This window comes from Coturnix japonica, chromosome 28, assembly GCF_001577835.2.
Source record: "Coturnix japonica isolate 7356 chromosome 28, Coturnix japonica 2.1, whole genome shotgun sequence".
Classification (NCBI taxonomy): Eukaryota; Metazoa; Chordata; class Aves; order Galliformes; family Phasianidae; genus Coturnix; species Coturnix japonica.
In genome coordinates, this window is record NC_029543.1 from 1,749,137 (window position 1) to 1,767,701 (window position 18,565).

General features: G+C 49.4%; 3 protein-coding genes across 3 annotated transcripts; all 3 read left to right on the forward strand.

Moving 5' to 3' along the window:
- The first annotated feature begins 1,701 nt into the window (after positions 1-1,701).
- On the forward strand, positions 1,702-8,115 carry LOC107325550 (hippocampus abundant transcript 1 protein-like). The gene is made up of 11 exons (XM_015886543.2): positions 1,702-2,015; positions 4,064-4,159; positions 4,329-4,391; positions 4,726-4,853; positions 5,248-5,362; positions 5,612-5,830; positions 6,312-6,425; positions 6,716-6,900; positions 7,051-7,148; positions 7,227-7,393; positions 7,485-8,115. The coding sequence occupies exons 1-11, from the start codon at positions 1,932-1,934 to the stop codon at positions 7,692-7,694; spliced, it is 1,479 nt and encodes a 492-aa protein (XP_015742029.1). The 5' UTR covers positions 1,702-1,931; the 3' UTR covers positions 7,695-8,115.
- Positions 8,116-11,278: 3,163 nt separating this feature from the next.
- Positions 11,279-16,236, forward strand: MADCAM1 (mucosal vascular addressin cell adhesion molecule 1). Its single transcript, XM_015886542.2, has 5 exons — positions 11,279-13,590; positions 13,797-14,063; positions 14,144-14,452; positions 14,552-15,154; positions 15,577-16,236. The coding sequence occupies exons 1-5, from the start codon at positions 13,539-13,541 to the stop codon at positions 15,699-15,701; spliced, it is 1,356 nt and encodes a 451-aa protein (XP_015742028.1). The 5' UTR covers positions 11,279-13,538; the 3' UTR covers positions 15,702-16,236.
- A 193-nt stretch (positions 16,237-16,429) lies between these two features.
- On the forward strand, positions 16,430-18,554 carry TPGS1 (tubulin polyglutamylase complex subunit 1). The gene is made up of 2 exons (XM_015886544.2): positions 16,430-16,779; positions 17,373-18,554. The coding sequence occupies exons 1-2, from the start codon at positions 16,487-16,489 to the stop codon at positions 17,902-17,904; spliced, it is 825 nt and encodes a 274-aa protein (XP_015742030.1). The 5' UTR covers positions 16,430-16,486; the 3' UTR covers positions 17,905-18,554.
- The last annotated feature ends 11 nt before the right edge of the window (positions 18,555-18,565 follow it).

Sequence of the window (18,565 nt, forward strand, 5' to 3'; positions counted from 1 at the left end):
CTGGTGTCAGGCTCTGGAGAGCAAGATTCGCAGCAAGGGCTTCCCTGTCCTTCTTCTCCTCCATCCCCCCCTTCAATCTGCTTCTAATCATTAGCCAAAGAAAAGCTCCTAGGGATAAAGATCACAGCCTCTGTTGGCACAGAGCAGCATCTTCTCACACCATTGCCATCCAACATCCAGGAAGAAAACTCTTTAACCCCAATGTGGTGTTAGAAAGTGTCTTTCCTTTATTCCTCAATACACACCGGGCACCTCAACAAACCAATGCGCAGAGTTCAGGTTCTACATGTAAGCAGTTAAGACATGCATATGCAATATATTTGCATACATATTCATTCTTTTCCAATAACTCATTAATATATGCTAATAACCCCCTGGGCTTGCACTGTAACATTTAGGGTGGTTTTATGCCCACTTACTTTCTCCCTGTTCATTTACCATCAGTTCCAGTACTGAGACTATTGGCCAACCTTCAGCTGTTTTTCCCCTATATGATAAATTTCCATTGCTTGTTAAACCACAATGAGCAACTCCAAAACAACTCATCAAAGGAAAACGTCCTTGCACCTGCTGAAATGTAAGCAGTCTATTAGGATCCCAGTGCTCCCGTTAAAGGAATATATTGGTCCTTAAACTAACGTGCTGATCCTTAATGCTAAACAAACCAGCCTATATCATCCCCCAGTGGGATGATACACAACACAGTGTTGCTGAAGCAAGCACAGGTCTCTGTTAGTGCTGAGCCCATGGTTGTCACAATGTCCCTATCTCCCTGGTGGTGGGTTTGGGGTGATGGGGGGGGGCTTGGGACCTGCTTATCCCTAAGAAAGGATGCAAGTTCTCCCTTTGGCTCTATCAAAAGAAGAAGCTGGGACACTTCACTTCAAAGCTGTGGCAGCAAAGAGGAGCCCTTTCTGAAACACGAATATCCCCCCCAAAGTGCTGACACATCAGGACACATTAAAGCAAGCGTGGTGAAATAGGAGAGCTGGATGTGCCGGGCTGCAGCAACACTGGGGTAGAGCTGAGCACTCAGATGAAGGCAACTGCAATGTCCTCTAAGCAGGGCTGCTCTTTACCTCCCCAGGGCCTTTGGTTTCAGCCCATCTGGCACCTTTAATGTGTATGGGGGGGTGGGAATAGTGCTTATCTTTTATAGGGGCTGCAGTGATGGGGGCAAACCAAAGCAAGGCAGAGCTGCTCCTGGGACACAAGGGATCCCATATGGTGGTCATGGAGACCCAGGGACACTGTGTAATGATTATTTGATAGCAATAGGATGGGAAGGGGAGAGTTTAAAGCTTAAAGGTGAGAGCTTAGGGTGGGAGGGAATGGATTAAAGCTTTAGGTTGGATGGAAGGGAGAAATGCGTGACCCTAAAGGGGTGAGGTGCCATTATGGAGGTGCCCAAAGCCAAAGGGGGGGCCTTGGGCTGCCCAGATGGAGGTAGAGGGGCAGTCAGCCCATGCAGTGCTGGCCTTAATGATGTTAATTACCCCGGGTTAATTACACACTAAGGCCACCCCCAGTATCTATCTGATGTCACAGTACCGCCCCCCCCCTCCCCAACATGGCGGATTGAGCCGCTAAGCACCGCCCCTCGGCTCCATCCAACCAATCAGCTAACAAACAGCTGGCAGAACAACCAATAGAACGCGAGAGCTCAGAGCGCGCCAACAAGGCGCCGGAAGTGGTTAGGACGCCATCTTCCAAGCGACGGGGGGTGCGGCCTTGAGGCGGGAGGGGCCTCCGGGCCGGGTCGGGCCAGGCCGGGCCGCTCCATCCGCCGCCTTGTCCGTCCTCACCGACACCGGGTTCCGTTGTCTGACCCCACCCGCTGGACGCGGGTCCGGGCCAGGTTCGGCTCGACCCGCATCTGGGAGGATGGGGCAGCCTCGGAGAGAGGGGAAAGGCAGAGGCCTAGTGACGCCATGACCGGTGAGAAGAAGAAGAAGAAGCGGCTCAACCGCAGCGTCCTGCTGGCCAAGAAGATCGTGATAAGGGACGGGGCAGGCGTGAGTGATGGAGGATAAAGGGGGGTCGGGATGGGGCTGGTCGTGTAACCCTATGGGGATTCAGCTCCTGTGGGATATTGGGGCTGTCTGTATTAAAAGTTGCCTATGGGTCTGGGTGAAACGTGTGTTTGTGGTGAGTTCACTGCAGCTTTTCAATGCCTGAAGGGAACTTACACCCAGGAGGGGAGTAAAGTCTTGGAAAGGGCTGACAATAGCAGGACAAGGGGAAATGGTTTTAAGTTAAAAGAGGGAAGATTTAGGTTGGATGTTAGGGGGAAGTTCTTCACTAGGAGAGTGGTTAGGAACTGGAACAGGCTGCCCAGGGAGGTTGTGGATGCCCCGTCCTTGGAGATGTTCAAGGCCAGGTTGGACGGGGCCATGGGCAACCTGATCTATGGGGTCTCTATGGGGTCTGTGGGGTCTCTATGGGGATCTATGGGGTCTATGGGATCTCTATGGGGATCTATGGGGTCTCCTGGGCAACCTGATCTAGTAAAGGTGTATGTTTGGTGGCCCTGCCAGGCAGGGGGGTTGGAACTACGTGATCCTTGAGGTCCCTTCCAACCCGGGTCATTCTGTGTGTCTGTGATTGTTTGGAGTGTTCTGTGAGGAGCTCTAAGTGTTGCTGCTTTGCACCTGCAATGAGAGTTCCAGCTGTATGCCTGGTAAATGGATAGATACAGGCACACCTGGATCATAAGGGGGCATAAGGTAACAGCCTTATGAAGAGCATAAGGTAACAGTGAGCCTTTCATGTGCTCTTAGCTATCAATCTGTCCAGCAGGCTCCTAGCAATCTCATTGTCTTTTGTAGCTCGTTGTGGGGTGACTCCAAAGATGAGCTCTTGTTTAACTCCTTAAGCAATAAACAGGTTGCCCAAGGAGGCTGTGGATGCTCCATCCCTGCAGGGATTCAAGGCCAGGCTGGATGTGGCTCTGGGCAGCCTGGGCTGCTGGTTGGTGACCCTGCACACAGCAGGGGGTTGGAACTGGGTGATCATTGTGGTCCTTTTCAATCCAGGCCATTCTGTGATTCTATGAGTGTATTGCAATGAGGTGGGTGACAGGTGGATTTCTGCATCTACTCTGTGAAGAGATGGGCTGTTAGTTTTGCTTCAGTTGTGCTAGAAATGTTTAATGGTTGAGAGAACACAAAGAAGGGTGATGAAAGCAAGAGAGGGCTGCTGTCTTCTGCTGGTAGGCAGGTGGGTTTGTGCCGTTCTGGGCCTTCTTCCTCTTCTACAAACAACCATCTCACTTCTATGCAGTAACACTGACTGCTGTAAGGCCCCCATAGGGCAGGGTTGGGTTCCTATTTGCTCTGTGCTGGTGACTTGATTTCTTTTTTTAAGGAGACTTTGTTAAGTTGAAATCATTCCGTTGCTAACGTGAGAATGGAGCCTTCATAGGAGAGAGCCTGTTGTGCTACTGAATGTTTGGTCTGTGCAGTTCTCTGATGTAATTCAAGTGAAGTTTTCCGCTCGTTCCTCGTGATTTGTTTTAATTGTGAGCTCATGACTTTGTGTGTCCTGTGTGGCAGGAGATAACCTTCTGGGCAGGCAGCTGAACAAATGCTGCCTTAGAAATGCTGGGAGAGACCTTTAAGAAAAGTAAGATAAGGAAACTCTTCAGCTGATCTAAAGGGTTTTGCCTTTTCCATCACACTGGGCTTACAGAGCCAGCACTGAGGGCTAAACCCTCCTTTCCAAACCTCTGGAGCCTTTCCTGAGGTGTTGCATCTACTGCTGTCAAAACAGGCAGTGGGGGGGGTCCATGTCAAATCTCTTTAAGGTGAGGGTTGGAAGGGCGATATGTTCAGTTGTCTTTAGGGAAGGCTTAATGGTGTCAAAGATGCTAGATCTTGAAAGGGGAAGGGAAGATAGAAACTAATTGGCTTTGTAGGACAGGTAAAGATTGGTAAACCCAGAGGGAGTCACCCTGGGGAGGAGGGACAGCTTCTTTTAGAGCTGACATTTCAGCTCCCAACCAAATGTATTTATCTTGGACCGGGTTCTGTATATAATTTTAATTAGGAGCTTTCTTTTGCAGCGACAGGGGATTGGAGAGCCCAGCGTGTACCACGCAGTGGTGGTGATTTTCCTGGAGTTCTTTGCTTGGGGTTTACTGACCACTCCAATGCTGACGGTGAGTGATCATCCTTGGCAATGCTGCCTCTTGTAGGTGTTTGCCTTGAGATGCTGATCTTCCCATGTTTCCTATATTGTGTTCTTAGAGGCAGCTGTAGCCACCAGTTGCTTGCAGGACTGGAAACCCCTGTACAAGTTGCTAGCATTCTTTATTTCTCCTCCTGTAGGTGTTACACCAGACTTTTCCTCAGCATACGTTCTTGATGAATGGTCTGATTCATGGAGTCAAGGTAAGGGTTATTCCTTCTGCTCCCATGTAATCAGAGAGGTTCCTTTGGATGTGTTTCAGGCGCTCCCTGATGTGCTTAAGGACTATTCCCTGCTTATCTCTGGTTGAAAGGCACTAAAAGGCACTGAACCATTTTATTTGTGCTTAATGGTCTTGGTTTTTCATTGAGTCTGACTTGTTTCCATTTAAAAGAGAAAGCTTTCCCTAGAACTATAGCAAATGTTAGAGCTGTGCCAGTATCTTTTTAGGTACCTTCAGGTGTTGTCTCCAAAAGCTCCTGCTGTTGATAATCAAAGAGAAACTCCTCAGTCAAAATCTTTTCTGTCTTTTCTTAGGGTCTGCTTTCTTTTCTAAGTGCCCCACTGATTGGTGCTCTCTCTGATGTCTGGGGCAGGAAATCCTTCCTCCTCCTCACTGTCTTCTTCACATGTGCACCAATTCCCCTTATGAAGATCAGTCCGTGGTGAGTTTGCTCTTGCTCAAACCGAGTGATTCTGAAAAGAAAGGCAAGTGTGAAGCACAACAGTGAAGGATTTGCTGGTGTTGCATTTGGAGATGAGATGGAAGTGTCTGTCCAGTAGAGAAAGAGTCTGGGCAAGTGGCCTTTCTTCAGCCTAGAAACTGATTTTACTTGTTCAGTTCTGCCAGAGGGTTCAGTTTCAGGAAGAAAAGCTTTATTGCTTCACCTGGTAAAACATTTTCCCCTTAAGTTATGGCTTATAAGTCATAAAACTGCGCAGGCTACAGTGAAATGCAATGAAATGAGATGGAATGGAGGAAGAATATGGAAGGGATAGTAATTCAGCTTCTGCCATGTGGCTGGTCTCTAACTCTGCCTTTGGTAACATGTGTTTCAGGTGGTATTTTGCTGTCATTTCCATGTCTGGAGTCTTTGCTGTTACCTTTTCTGTGATTTTTGCCTACGTTGCTGATATCACACAGGAGCATGAACGCAGCACAGCATATGGCCTGGTAAGGAGCTTAATAATAGCTTCATCTATTGAAGGGAAGACCTGGGGGTCTCGCTGTTAGGACTGGTGTAAAATTAGGGTGGGAGGCTTACAGACATCAACCTGGATGGTACCAAGCAAACATGCCATATCCCTGTTCACTTGGATTGTCTCCTTCCAAGATGGCAAAATTAATACCCTTTAGTTACTGTGGAGGAGAAAATAGGCTCTGGTCAGAAGAGACTGTGTTATTTATCTTTTATGCTTTTAGGTGTCAGCCACATTTGCTGCTAGTCTGGTCACAAGCCCAGCTATTGGTGCATACCTTTCCCAAGCCTATGGTGATACACTAGTAGTTGTGCTAGCTTCAGGTGTTGCTTTGCTGGATATTGGTTTCATCTTGCTGGCTGTGCCAGAATCTCTGCCAGAAGAGATGCGTCCTGTCTCCTGGGGAGCTCCAATCTCTTGGGAACAAGCAGACCCATTTGCTGTAAGTAATCTTGCTGCTATTTTTCTGCACTCTGGTGATGTTTGTAGGTGCTTTAGTTCTGTTTTCTCTCCAAAGAAAGATGGATTCCTCAAAAGATCACTGTGAATACTGGCAAAGATAAAGTGTTTAACTGATAGCAGCCTGCATTTATGTAAGACTAACAGCTTCTCTCTTACCTGATGTAGCTACATATTTAAAGTCTCCAAGCAAGAGCATCTCTTGGAGGGAATGTGCCAGATGTTTGAAATATCAGAGAATCATAGAATGGCTTGTGTTGGAAGGGCCTTATCTGGAATGCTGGCTATTTGCTGTTTGTGAACAGAAGGCATTTACAGAGGGCTGTTCTGAGTAAACAAGTCTAGTCTTATCCAAGCATTCCCTTTTTGCATGTGAGATGGTAACTTAAACACTTTTGTTTACCCGGACAGTATACAATGAGTTTTAACCTTCTCTGTTTTATTTCCCTTCCTGTTTTCTATAGTCTTTGAGGAAAGTGGGTCAGGATTCTACAGTGCTGCTCATCTGTATCACCGTCTTTCTCTCCTACCTTCCTGAAGCTGGCCAGTACTCCAGTTTTTTCCTGTACCTGCGACAGGTCAGTGTACTGTGAGCAAGGAGAGCTCTGAATGCACAAACCCAGCCTAGAAATGCTCTCTAAGCTGCATGTCCATAGGAAGGTGGTGTTGGCCAATAGCTTAATGAAGATGTGGAGCCTCTTGATCACTTTGTAGGCGTTTTATTCCGGTAGGGTAATGGAATATACAGCTGATTAATGTTTAAGGAACTGATAAGCAGTGTTAGTAAACATTAAGACACTGATGGGGTGGTTTGTGTTGCATGGTGCACATCTCTTGCCTGAAAAATCCCTTTGTGGTGTTTTCACAGGTCATTGGTTTTTCCTCAGAGACCGTGGCAGCGTTTATTGGTGTTGTTGGAATTCTCTCTATACTGGCTCAGACAGTAGTGTTGGGAATTCTCATGCGTTCAATAGGAAATAAAAACACCATCCTGCTGGGACTAGGCTTCCAGATCCTGCAGCTTGCCTGGTATGGCTTCGGATCACAGCCTTGGTAAGAGTTTGCCCATCTTTGGTTTCTCCCTCCACGGCTCTGTGATGGTTCTCTATCCCCAGCAGAGGGAGATGCTGTTCCACATGCAGTGCTGGTTTATAGCAGCTCCTTGGGAGCCTCCCTCCTGACTGCTGCCTCTTTCTCTCCAAGGATGATGTGGGCAGCAGGGGCTGTGGCTGCCATGTCAAGCATCACCTTCCCGGCCATCAGTGCCATGGTGTCTAGGAATGCAGATCCTGACCAGCAGGGTAAGTCCAATTGCTTATTTGTCTCATGAGCAAGATCATCCTAGCAGCACTCTCATCACAGATATTCTCTGTCCCCAGGTGTAGTGCAGGGGATGATCACTGGAATTCGGGGTCTGTGTAATGGCCTAGGGCCAGCTCTCTATGGCTTTGTCTTCTATCTCTTCCATGTGGAACTGAATGAAATGGCTGAGGTGGAAACTTTGGGTAAGGCCTCCAAACCCAACATGGCCAACCCAACGGATGAGGTAATCTGTTCAGCTTTATCATTCAGTTTTGCAGTGCTTCTTCTGACATTGCCTTCAGCATTAATCATTCCTTTGTTTTTTTTCCCTACAGAGCAGCATTATCCCAGGGCCTCCTTTCCTGTTTGGAGCTTGTTCTGTCTTGCTGTCTCTCCTGGTGGCCTTGTTCATTCCAGAACACAACCTTACTCTGAGATCAGGCAGCCACAAAAAACACAGTAACGGAGCCCAGACCCACACCCACAGCCCACAGGCTGGAGCTTCAGATGGCAAGGAGCCCCTGCTTGAGGACAGCAGTGTATGAGGTTGGGAGAGAAGGACCTGGCTTGTGTCTCAACTCCAGATCAAGGATGGACTTAGTTGGGGTTTGGGGAGAGAGGGTGGGAGGCAAGAAGGAGCGAGATAACAGACTGTACCACGAGCAGCTCACGAGAAGGGAAGTGGTTTCCCTTCAAGCCAAATATACTCTCAGCTGGTGCAAAAATTGAATTGTATGGTCTGGTGCTGATGGAAAGGGGAGATATTGAACTGCTCTGCATGGAGGGATATTTCTTTAAAGCAAACCTGCCCTTGTTGTGAACACTGAACTTCATGGTGTGACCTGCCAAATACTCAACTCGTCAGTGAAAAATTAAGGAGCTAGCATTGTCTGTGTTCTAATGTGAACTAACTCGTGTGCCAGCCAGAATAAAACAAGGCATCTGTTACATTCCCCCATCCCCTTACATAATTGGTACTCGATGCTGATCCCATTGCAGCTGAGTTGGTTGACCTCAGCCTGGGGGAGACCGAGGAGCTGCACTGTGCAGCCCATACTGTAATAATAAAGCAAGTAACAAGTGTGCATGGGTGAAGAACAGATAGTATAGTCACCATCTTGAGGATCTGGTGAATATGTTCATTTTGGCCCAGGTGACACTTACTTAGACAAGAAATTGATGCTGTCCTGAGCTCACAAGGGAGAATGGGCAGATGGCAGGCAATGATATGAATTCCAGACGTTTAGGCGGTCAGCATTGGTATTTTTCATGGGGGTTTCTGTTGCTTTTGTGTTGGCTTTCTTTGTCGTTACGCTGATGTAACACTTCTGTCTGTCACTACCTCCATAGGAAGTAGGTAGAAGGATTTTTTTTGGGGGGGGGGGAAGGGTTTTTTCTTTTTCTGGAAGTGGAAAGGTTGATTAGCAAATAACTTCTTAAGAGGCAGGAGAAAGAAGTGAACCCTGCTAAGCACTTTGTTACAGCGTGGCTTCCTGAGAGTGAGGTCAGAGAAATAGCTGTTGAGCACTTCTATGAAGCATGTTGATTTTTCCACAGACTCTTCCCGTCTTGCTATTAACACCAGATAACGAGCGTGATTTGTTTTCCTCAGCCCAAAGGAGCCTGATGAGGGTTGTGATTGCTTTGAATCTGCAAGTCTCATTTCATTTAGTCGAAGAATGAATCTGCAACCTCTTCAGCAGGGTTCAGCCCTGCTTAGAAGGAGAAACAGAAACTCTGAGTGCTGTGAAAGAAGCAGGTAATGTAGGGAATGCTTGGTTGTTTATGGATACATAGAGATAGTGAAGTGGGCAGGAAACAATTGTATGAGCGAGAGCAGGATTAATGGCAGTGGGGAAGTGAAGACCAAACTGGGGGCACTCAAGGAATTTGTTGCTAAGGGGATTGTGGATACAGTGGCCAAAAAATAGCCCCATCTCAGCATGGGGTTTGTGTACAGCTGTCATGTTCTCTCCTAGGGATCACTTCTCTATAGGTTAAAGCTGGTCTTTTAAGGGAGAAAGACCAAAAGGGATCACTGTCACTTCATACCCTGATTCTTTGCAGATGGGTAATTGCATTTGGTGCTGTTCCTGAGAAGCAGTGACCAAAATGCTGTTTGCTTCTGTATTTAATGTCTTCTATCAGCCGGACAGCCCCAAAGATCTCAGTGCCCTGAAGCACAGCAGACCCTCCTATAGGATCCAAGTGCTATCAGTTTGCTTCACCTGGGATGCCTACTTGAGGCATGTGAAGGGGATGTGAGGCACTGGGTGTTCATAGCTTTTCACCTCTTCTGTGAGCTTATCAGGGGGAGAGCTGGTTCACGGTGACTGAACAGCTGGGCTTCTGCATCTTCATGTTCATCCCTTAGGAGCCTAATAGTATAGAATCACTGCTTACCTTGAATGAAGAGCATCGTGTTGGTTTCTGGACCACTTATTGGAGGTGGGCATTTAAGTGAAGTAATTCATCCTTTGTTAACCAATAGTTTTGGCTGGTACTTAAATCCTGTTATAAGAACTGGAAGAGCAGCTGTCTCAGACACTGAGGGTTTGCTTATGCAGCTCTAACTGGAGAGCAGTGCTAGCAGAAGGTATCAGCAACACATGGAGGCTCCACTTTCCTCTATGCCCCCTGTTTCCAGGCCTTGTTGGGATAGGTTGCACTGTGGATGCACAGCACACACCTTAACCTGAAAGAAATCCCCCTCACTTTAACTTCTAGGCAGCAATCCCGACCCTGTATCGCTCACAGAAATAGCTTTTATTTGACTGGAGCTTCACCAGGTAAATCTGGTGCTTCATTTGTTTGCACTGTATTAAAGTGAACTCAAGCGGTTCCGTCCCTCACATGCAAATGAATTGTAATTAAAACACTGGATAGTTACCTCGTTCACACTCAAAGCTTCACAGGTTAAAATAGAGCAGAACGTTACGAAACCAAGACGAAGCATAATTTATATTATATAAAATACATAGATATATATATATATTTTTTTCAAAGTCCTTTCCTATATATGATAATTTCTTCCTCCAGGGTCCCTTCCCAACCTGCAGTGCAGCCATGGTGATGCAGGCAGAGGTGATACAATGGGGATGGGTGCGAGATGCTCCCAATCCCACAGTGCAGAGGGCAGCAAGCCTGCTCGCCTTCCCTGCAGATGCTGCTTGTTGCTATGGGCATTGGAAGCAGATAGGGATTTGTTCTCATGTTTCTGGAGCTCCCTCAGTTGGTTGGTGGTCTCTTGGCCCTGCTGTAACCCCTCTCCTCTCCCTGTTAGGCATAGGGATGTGATCCACCATTCTGCCTTTATGTGAGAGACACTGCCTCGAGCCCAGCGGTGGCGGAGCTGAGATTACTGGACCTGAATGAAGAATGCTTCTAATTCTGAAGGGCTGGTAAATCTACAGCATCGGTGATGGAGGTTGGAAAACCTTGAGTTAACATTGCCAAGTTTTGTTATTTTCTATGGAAATGCAACTTGAGCCTTTTTCTGTCAATCCCATTCATCTGCTATGCGATGCCCTGAGCCTGGCCCCCATCAGCATCAGCCTTCTGCAGTGAGTTACACTTCAGGTTGATTAAACAGCAATGCCCCAAACTTACAGCAAAAGAACAGGCTCAGCTGCCCTTCCTCTGCAGCCCCAATGTTCACAGCAGCAGTTTGAGTGAGTTTATCAAGCTGATCTCGTTGCATTAGAGAAGCTGAATGCATTAAACCACCGCTCGTCCTTTGGCCGTTACCTTTGCAAAGGAATCACTCTGGACTTTGGTTTTTATCCTTCCATTTGCACTTGAATTGCTGCTAACATCTTTGGTGGGCACCCAGCAAGCCCCCGTTCATTGGAGAACAGCTCTAAGTTTACTATGGTGTGTGCATTTCTGTATCTCTTTCATTTTTAAGTTAACATTGCGATGTATTTATTTCAGTTCAGGTTGTGTTTAGCACTGGCTGATCTCTCCTCTGATGGATTATTTATTAAACTGCTGCATTCCTGTTGCGTTGAAGCTCTTCTGATCTGTTACAAGATGGATTCTGGGGGGCTTTTGGAGTCTGTGTGTGCTTTGGGTGGTGTTTGGACACTGGTTGGTACTGGAGTTATATGGATACAGATATGGAGTAAATATCAGGCTCTGTATTGATCTCTATCTGTTCATTTTCACCTATATCTTCCAAACGTGTGTTCTAGAATGAAGAGTACATGAAACCAATTCACATTCAACCTGATGCTGGAACATCTGTCTGGGTTTTAATGGGAGCATTAGAACAGCACTATCTTCATGGCTCTCACTGCTTGGGTGCTTGAAGGTAAAACAGCCTGAGCTGAGCCCCTGCTGCTCTCCTTACTCATTCAATGAGATCTCCAGCCTGCATGTCCAGTGTAACATTTATGGTACCAGCTGTAGTTTGGGGGTTGTGCAAGCTGGGATGGCTGTCTGTAACTCAGCTCCATCCCTATGCACCAACATCCCCATGGGGGCTGTGGTATGTCAGCATCCCAGCCCTGCTGCCCTCATTTCCAGGCAGGCTTCATTTAGATCTTATCTTACTCGTTTAAGTGGGGTTTTCAGGATCATACTAATGTGAACAATGTAATCACAAGTAGTATAAACAAATCCAAATCAGATCCTTTGATGGATGGCCAATCCTCTGTGATGAGCTGGAAATAGGAGCCCTGTATTATAAATGATGTTGCTTTTTGTATTTATTTCCTTTGGACTTTTAAGCTTATTGTATTATTACGTTTTTCCTACTGTAATGTGAAGGGGGGAAAAAAAGACCTTCAGCTCATCTCAGCATCAGTGTATTGGATGGGAAAGGAAACTGTGTATGCTGCAAGTCCAACCTTGAACTTAAGCACTGATAGGGTGTTTTGTTTCTCCATTTCTGAGTTGCTTTAAGCCAATTTGGACTCTCAATCTGATGCTTAACAGTCAACATCAGAAGGGCTTTAAGCTTTGCCAGCTGCTTCAAGCGTGGTCTGTTGTAGTCATAGAATGGCTTGGGTTGGAAGGGACTTTGAGGTTGAAGTGCAGGCAGGGCTGCCAACTGATCAAGCGCTGGAATAGATGCATCACCTGTGTGCTATTCCAATGTATAAGGGAAAAAAATCCATTAAAGACTGAACAAACTGCAGCATGTGGGGTGATGGGATGCTCAGGGATGAAGGTTGATGAGCTGCTTGGTGGCTGCTCTGCCACAGGTGGCCAAAGGGAGATGAGTTTAGGGCATGGAGGTGCTTTGAGGTCTGAGCTGCGAGGCTGGGAATGAGGAGGAGATCCCAAGCTCACTGCTGGGAAGTGCTTGGCCCCATACAGAACCTTATCCCATAGAGGAGACATGGGCACTTCCGCACCAGGGCCAGGTCAGGGCCCCATAGACAGACTGCAGTGGCTGCTGGAAACTCCGGGAAGCGGCTCAGTTAACACAGGATGGACAGAACAAAACCCTGTAGCCATTAATCACCCTGATTTCAGCTGAACATGCACATTCAATTGGCAGTTGTTTACAGAGCTCTTCCCCTGCCGTGTCTGATGGTTAATTACCTGGTGTCCCAAATGGAGCAGCACACCCCATACCCGGAGCTGCTTCACAGGAGTGTTCCTGGATGGGAAGCAGCTCCTGATGGGAGGTGTGGGAGGAATCACATCCCTTCCCTCGACCCTTTGGTGGTTCCTTCCTTAGCCCAAGCACAATGATGGGGTATGATGAGCCAGAATGGCCCCATCTATCTCCATAGAGCTGAGTGTATGTGATGCCAGATGTGAATGGCTCTGTGGCCATGGACAGGAGGATGCAGTTTGCCTTGGAGAGAAGGCAGAGTGTTGCATGGTGTGTGTTTGGTGCCCTAGGAAGCATCCCTGGGTGAGCTGGCAGGAGATAAAGGGGAGTCTGTCAGAGGAGGCAGCCTGCCCTCCTATTGCAGTTAATCTCTTAGCACAGAAGGATTTGAATCCCTGTGATTTAGGGAGATTCTTACTATCTGAATGATGTGGTACCCAGGCCAGAGGGAGCTGGGATATGGAACTAAGTCCTGACCTGAGTGGTGCTATCAGGGGGGGTGAGAGGTAATGAATGGGAGCCCTGCAGCCATGTGGGGACCCTATGGGGATCCCCATAGGCACAGAGCTGTGTGTCTGGGCAGGCACTGAACATGAAGTAAAATGGGAAACCCTTTCTGGAAATACCCCCCCCACTGATGGGAAGGTTGTGGGGCCCCCGGATGGTGCTCACAGGGGCGGATCTTACAGGGTGTTAAGAAGGGCTGAGAACAGGGCTGACGGCCAGAAGAGGAAAGCCCCGATCAACAGCACTCACTCCAAGCAAGAGGAAAGGAAAGAAAATCACCATTTGCTGCTGCCCTGCCCATTCACCAGCTCTGTGGATGATGGAATTGGCTCTTCTCCTCTTCATCAGCTTGCTGTGGGGCTGTAATGGTGAGTGCCTGATAGTTACCTATACTGTGTGGGTCTGGCTGTGCTGAGATCCCCATGCTTTTACTCTGTGTGCTGCTTTTGCTGCTCCTTCTCCTTGCTCCACAGCTCTGTGCCTATTGTGATGAAGCTGGCATGTGAGTGAATCTCCTTTGCTTTGCTTGTCTGGTGTTTGTCCCCTCTCTGATCCCTGCAGTTCCTTCACACAGGGAGGCCGACCAACAAGCTGGTGGTGGTGCCAAAGGAGCCGGTGGTGCAGTATGGAGATGCAGTGCAGCTGAACTGCTCACTGCCCTGCCCAGGCGGCACAGTGCAATGGAAGGGGCTGGACACCAACCTGGGCAGCATCGATACCTTCCTCACCCACAGCATCCTGAAGATTAGCAGTGCCAAATTGGCCACAGCGGGCACCAAGATCTGCTTGGGCACCTGCGGTGACAGCAGCTACCAGGAAACTGCCCAACTTCAGGTCTACTGTAAGCATCCCCATCCCTTCACTTGGGGGCTCTCCTTGCAAAGGGGGATTCACAGCTTATCATGGCTGTTCCTCTTGTAGCTCTCCCAGAGATGCTGCAGCTCAGTGTGGACCAAGAACTGATACCAGGGCAGCCAGCCACCCTGCACTGCTCAGCCTTGCATGTATATCCCATCATTGGGATGAAGCTCACCTGGTACCGGGAGGACAAATTGCTAATGGATGACTTTGAAGAAACAGAGACTGATGAGGGACTGTTTGATGTTGTGACCACAGTGCGGGTGCCGGGGGAGGACGTGGCAGAAGGGGAAGTGTTCAGATGTGAGCTGACGTTGATTATTGGCTCAAAGACCTTCACCCGCGTGGCATCCATTGCTGTGAGCAATAGGGGTGAGTACCACTATGGATTGGGGCTGCTGTGCTTGTGTAGGGTGGGCAGACATGGCACCATCCACCTCTGAGGCTGCTTATGATCCTCTGTTTTCACAGCTGTTACAGAGCAACCAATGGCCACATCCACAGAGAGCCCCCACACCACAGTGACCACAACAGTGACCCACAGCATCACTGTGCCTGCAGCCAGCACATTGCCATCCCCAGAACCACAGGAGCCCAGCACAGCCCTGAATGCTGCTTCACAGAGACCCAAGACCCCCACAGAGTGGGCTGCTGCATCCAAACCCACCCTGCCTGAGCACCATCAGGGCCCTGCATTGAGCACAGCATCACTGCATCTGGATAGGACCACAGCCACTGTGAGCACTGCAGCCACACAGGGACTGGCTATGGATGACAGCAGCCCAGGCTCCCATATAACAACACCCACTTGCAGCCTCCAGATCTGGTCTCTGCCTCCCAATGGGACACGAGGCAGAGCTCTACGCATTGGGTGCCAAGCACATTGTGCCCACAATGCCTCCGTCCATTGGCTTCATACCCCTGTGGCTTTGTCCCAGTACAGGGAGGAGGCAGTGGGCAGTGGTTCTACATTATGGTTGGACCGGGCTGAGCCTCATCACCAAGGCTACTACCAGTGTATCCTGCTGGGCCGCCATGCACAAGCAGTCAGCATGGAGCTGGTGGTCTCTGATGGTGAGTAGTTGGGGGGGTCTGCAGCCCCTACCTTTCCCCTCTGCATGTATCCCTTTGGGGTCCGCTGTGGCCATGCTGGGTGTTACTGCAGCCTTCTGGTGTATTAGGGGAGCTGATAAACAGCAGAGTGACTTTATACAGGGGGAGGTAGGGAGAGCATGAGGGGGAATGGCTTTAAAGCAGAAAGAGAGGAATTTTAGGTGAGGTTTTAGGAAGAAATGCTTTAGCAAGAGGTGGTGAGACCCTGGAGGTGCCTGGATGGAGCCCTGGGTAGTGTAAGCTGGTGGGGGGCACCTAGACTATGGCATAGAGGGGCTGTGAGGGCTCTTCTAACCTTACCATTATGTGATATGCTCAAACATGGGGAGCTGTGGGTGTGGGAGGTCGGCCTACAATCCCATATCCATCTTGTGTCTTTGCAGATACATCCAGCTCCATCCCCCCCATAGCCACAGGGACAGCGTTCTCACTCCTGGGGCTGATAGTGACCGGTGTCGTATCTCGTCGCCTATGGAAAAGATTGAAATCAAGCTACAATCTATCCTAAGAGTGGACGCTGCCTACAGCTGCCCTATTAATTCCCCATCAGCTCCTGCCATCCTTCCTTCTGCTGCTGGCCATGCAGGGAAGCTGGGTGCCTTATGAGCCAAGCAGCTTCATAGGAGCACCAGAACCAGCAGGTTGTGGGGTGTGCAATGACCCCAAGAAGAGCAGCTCCAGCCCAAGGGCTGCCAGGATGGAGCTGGATGGACTCCTTTACATTGGGTGGGCATAGAGAGCTCTGTCTGCATCATAGTGTGTGTGAACAGGGCTGGGATGGGACAGCTCAACCCATAGTTGATGATGCTGGTGCTTGACCGGTGAATGGGGCTGGGATGGATGGATGGATGGATGGATGGATGGATGAGTAGATAGATGGATGGATGATGGATGGAGGGGTGGGTGGATGGCTGGATGGCTGGATGATGGATGGATGGGGCTGTGCAGCCCTTCAGGCTATAGGAACAGCTGTGGGTGATGGATGGACGCGTGTTGCTGGGTTGGGGTGCGGCATTACTCCCAATAAAAGAGCTTTATTTGTGTCTATTCTCTGACTCAATCCCCACACGCCTCCGGTCCCACAGCACACCCACACTCAAGATGGCGGCCTCCAGCCTCGCCCAACGGCGGCTTTCTGCCCGCTGATTGGGCGTGAGGGACTATAATAGAGCGAGACCCCGCGGTTTTCTCGCCCGCTGATTGGCTGCCAGTCTTCAAGATGGCTACACAAGCGTTTCCCGCTTCAGCGGCGCACCAAGATGGCGGCGACCCGCCTTTCCGCCTGCAGCCAAGATGGCGGCGTACGAGAAGCGAAGGGCGGCGGCGGCCACCCCGAGCTCGAGCGGGATGGGAGACGAAGCAGAATTCCTGTTACAAGCCGATATCACCGCCATGGTGCGGGAAGCGCTGCTGAAAGTGCTGGAGGCGAGGCCTGAGGAGCCCGTTTCTTTTTTAGCCGATTATTTCGAGCGGTTGGTGCTGGGAGGATCCGGTACAACGGGAGAAGCGGCTGCGGAGCTGGCGGGGCCGATGCAGCGCCTGGGCCGGGCGCTGTGCTACGTACACCTGGCTCACCACTCCCATAGGTGAGAACGAGAGGCGGGTGGTGGACTACATATCCCAGCGTGCCCCGCGGTAGTGTTGCATCACACGCTTCCTGCCTTGCGCGCGGGGCATGCTGGGGGATGTAGTCCTAGCTGAGGTGTTGAGGTTGTGTTTGATGGGGGTATATAGTCCTAGCTGAGGTGTTACTGTGTTTGATGGGGGATATAGACCTAAATGAGGTATTGAGGTTGTGTTAATGGGGGATATAGACCTAAATGAGGTATTGAGGTTGTGTTTGATGAGGATATATAGTCCTAGCTGAGGTGTTGTTGTGTTTGATGGGGGATATAGTCCTAAATGAGGTATTGAGGTTGTGTTAATGGGGGATATAGACCTAGCTGAGGTGTTGGGGCTGTATTTAATGGGGGATGTAGTCCTAGCTGAGGTGGTGTTGTGTTAAATGGGGGATATAGTCCTAAATGAGGTATTGGGGTTGTGTTAATGGGGGATATATTCCTAGCTGAGGTGTTGTTGTGTTTGATGGGGATATATAGTCCTAGCTGAGGTGTTGTTGTGTTAATGGGGGATGTAGCCCTAGCTGAGGTGTCATTGTGTTTGCTGTATCTTGCTGCAGGACGGCGTTCAACACCAACATCAGCACGGCCTACGAGGTGCTGGGATCCGGAGGGAGGAGGAAGATGCTGGGTGTGGATGGCCGGCTTTACAGCGAGCTGCTACGGCGCATCTGTCAGCACGGGGATGCACCGCAGGACGTGGTTGCAGAGCTGCTGCATCGGGTGCAGTGCCGGGATCACGAGGCCGTGCCGTTTGATGTGTTCCGATACGGCGTGCTGAGCTGCTTCGTGCTGCTGGAGTTTGTGAGCAAGGCACGGATGCTGTATGACGTCCTGGATAACGGTGCTGGGGTGGCTGATAAGAGCGTGTGCCAGGCTGTGCTGTGTACGTTGGAGGAGGCGTTAGGAGCTGGTGGGCTCTCTGTGCCTGGCCGTTATCTAGAGGCAAGCTCAAGGTTGGGGCCGGATTGCTTAGCGTTGGCTATGGACCGGGCACTGCAGGAGAGGCAGCTCAGCAGCACTATGAGCAGAGAGGAATTCCTGAAGAAAGCCACGGCTTTATTTGTTGCGAAAGTGAAACCCGTTGAGTAACATCCAGGTGGGAGAGACGTTGGCTGGATACCCCTTATGTGCTTCAAACAGTGCTTTGTGTTGAGGACAAGGCTCTGCTCCCTGCTTTGAGGCTTAGGTGAGCCCTGATGATGAGAGATGCTGATTTCCACGCTCCATTTCTTGCTCCCTTGCCTCTAGAGCTCGATGTCCCCATATCCTGCTGTGCCTCTGCTGAATGTAGCCCCTCTATTCCTATCTGCCATCATTTATTAGGCCTTAAGTGGGAACTGGAAGGTGTAAGGCAGAGGGTTAGTAATTAAAACCAACACAGAGTTAATTAAGCACAGGTCTGGGTCTCCAGGTGTCCTGTGGTCTCATTGATGATGCTTTCAGGTTTTGCATTGAGGAGCAGCTTGTTGGTGCTGTAAAGCTGTTGGTAAGCAGCTGATCTCTTTCCTTGCTCTCTATGTCCCAAACCCCCTCCAGCTCTACAATCCAGGCTCCGCAGATGAAGGTTTGTAATTGAACGGTGATTTCTCCCAATGGAAACTGCTGACGTGGGACCATTTGAGCACCAAAAGACTATAAACGAGCTCCTATTCCTATAGAGGTCGCTTTGCTTTTTGTGGCGGGTCGAGTGTATTTATTCGGATTGATCTACTGTCAAACATTAAAGCCCTTTTTTCTTAGTTTCCAGTTT

Excerpts from the sequence above, each read along its gene's own strand:
- TPGS1 (XM_015886544.2), top strand. The coding sequence starts at position 16,487 with ATGGCGGCGTACGAGAAGCGAAGGGCGGCGGCGGCCACCCCGAGCTCG. Across the intron at positions 16,780-17,372 it reads CTGGCTCACCACTCCCATAG|GACGGCGTTCAACACCAACA; the intron begins GTGAGAACGAGA and ends ATCTTGCTGCAG.
- LOC107325550 (XM_015886543.2), top strand. The coding sequence starts at position 1,932 with ATGACCGGTGAGAAGAAGAAGAAGAAGCGGCTCAACCGCAGCGTCCTG. Across the intron at positions 4,160-4,328 it reads TGACCACTCCAATGCTGACG|GTGTTACACCAGACTTTTCC; the intron begins GTGAGTGATCAT and ends CTCCTCCTGTAG. Across the intron at positions 4,854-5,247 it reads CTTATGAAGATCAGTCCGTG|GTGGTATTTTGCTGTCATTT; the intron begins GTGAGTTTGCTC and ends CATGTGTTTCAG.
- MADCAM1 (XM_015886542.2), top strand. The coding sequence starts at position 13,539 with ATGATGGAATTGGCTCTTCTCCTCTTCATCAGCTTGCTGTGGGGCTGT. Across the intron at positions 14,064-14,143 it reads TGCCCAACTTCAGGTCTACT|CTCTCCCAGAGATGCTGCAG; the intron begins GTAAGCATCCCC and ends TTCCTCTTGTAG. Across the intron at positions 15,155-15,576 it reads GGAGCTGGTGGTCTCTGATG|ATACATCCAGCTCCATCCCC; the intron begins GTGAGTAGTTGG and ends GTGTCTTTGCAG.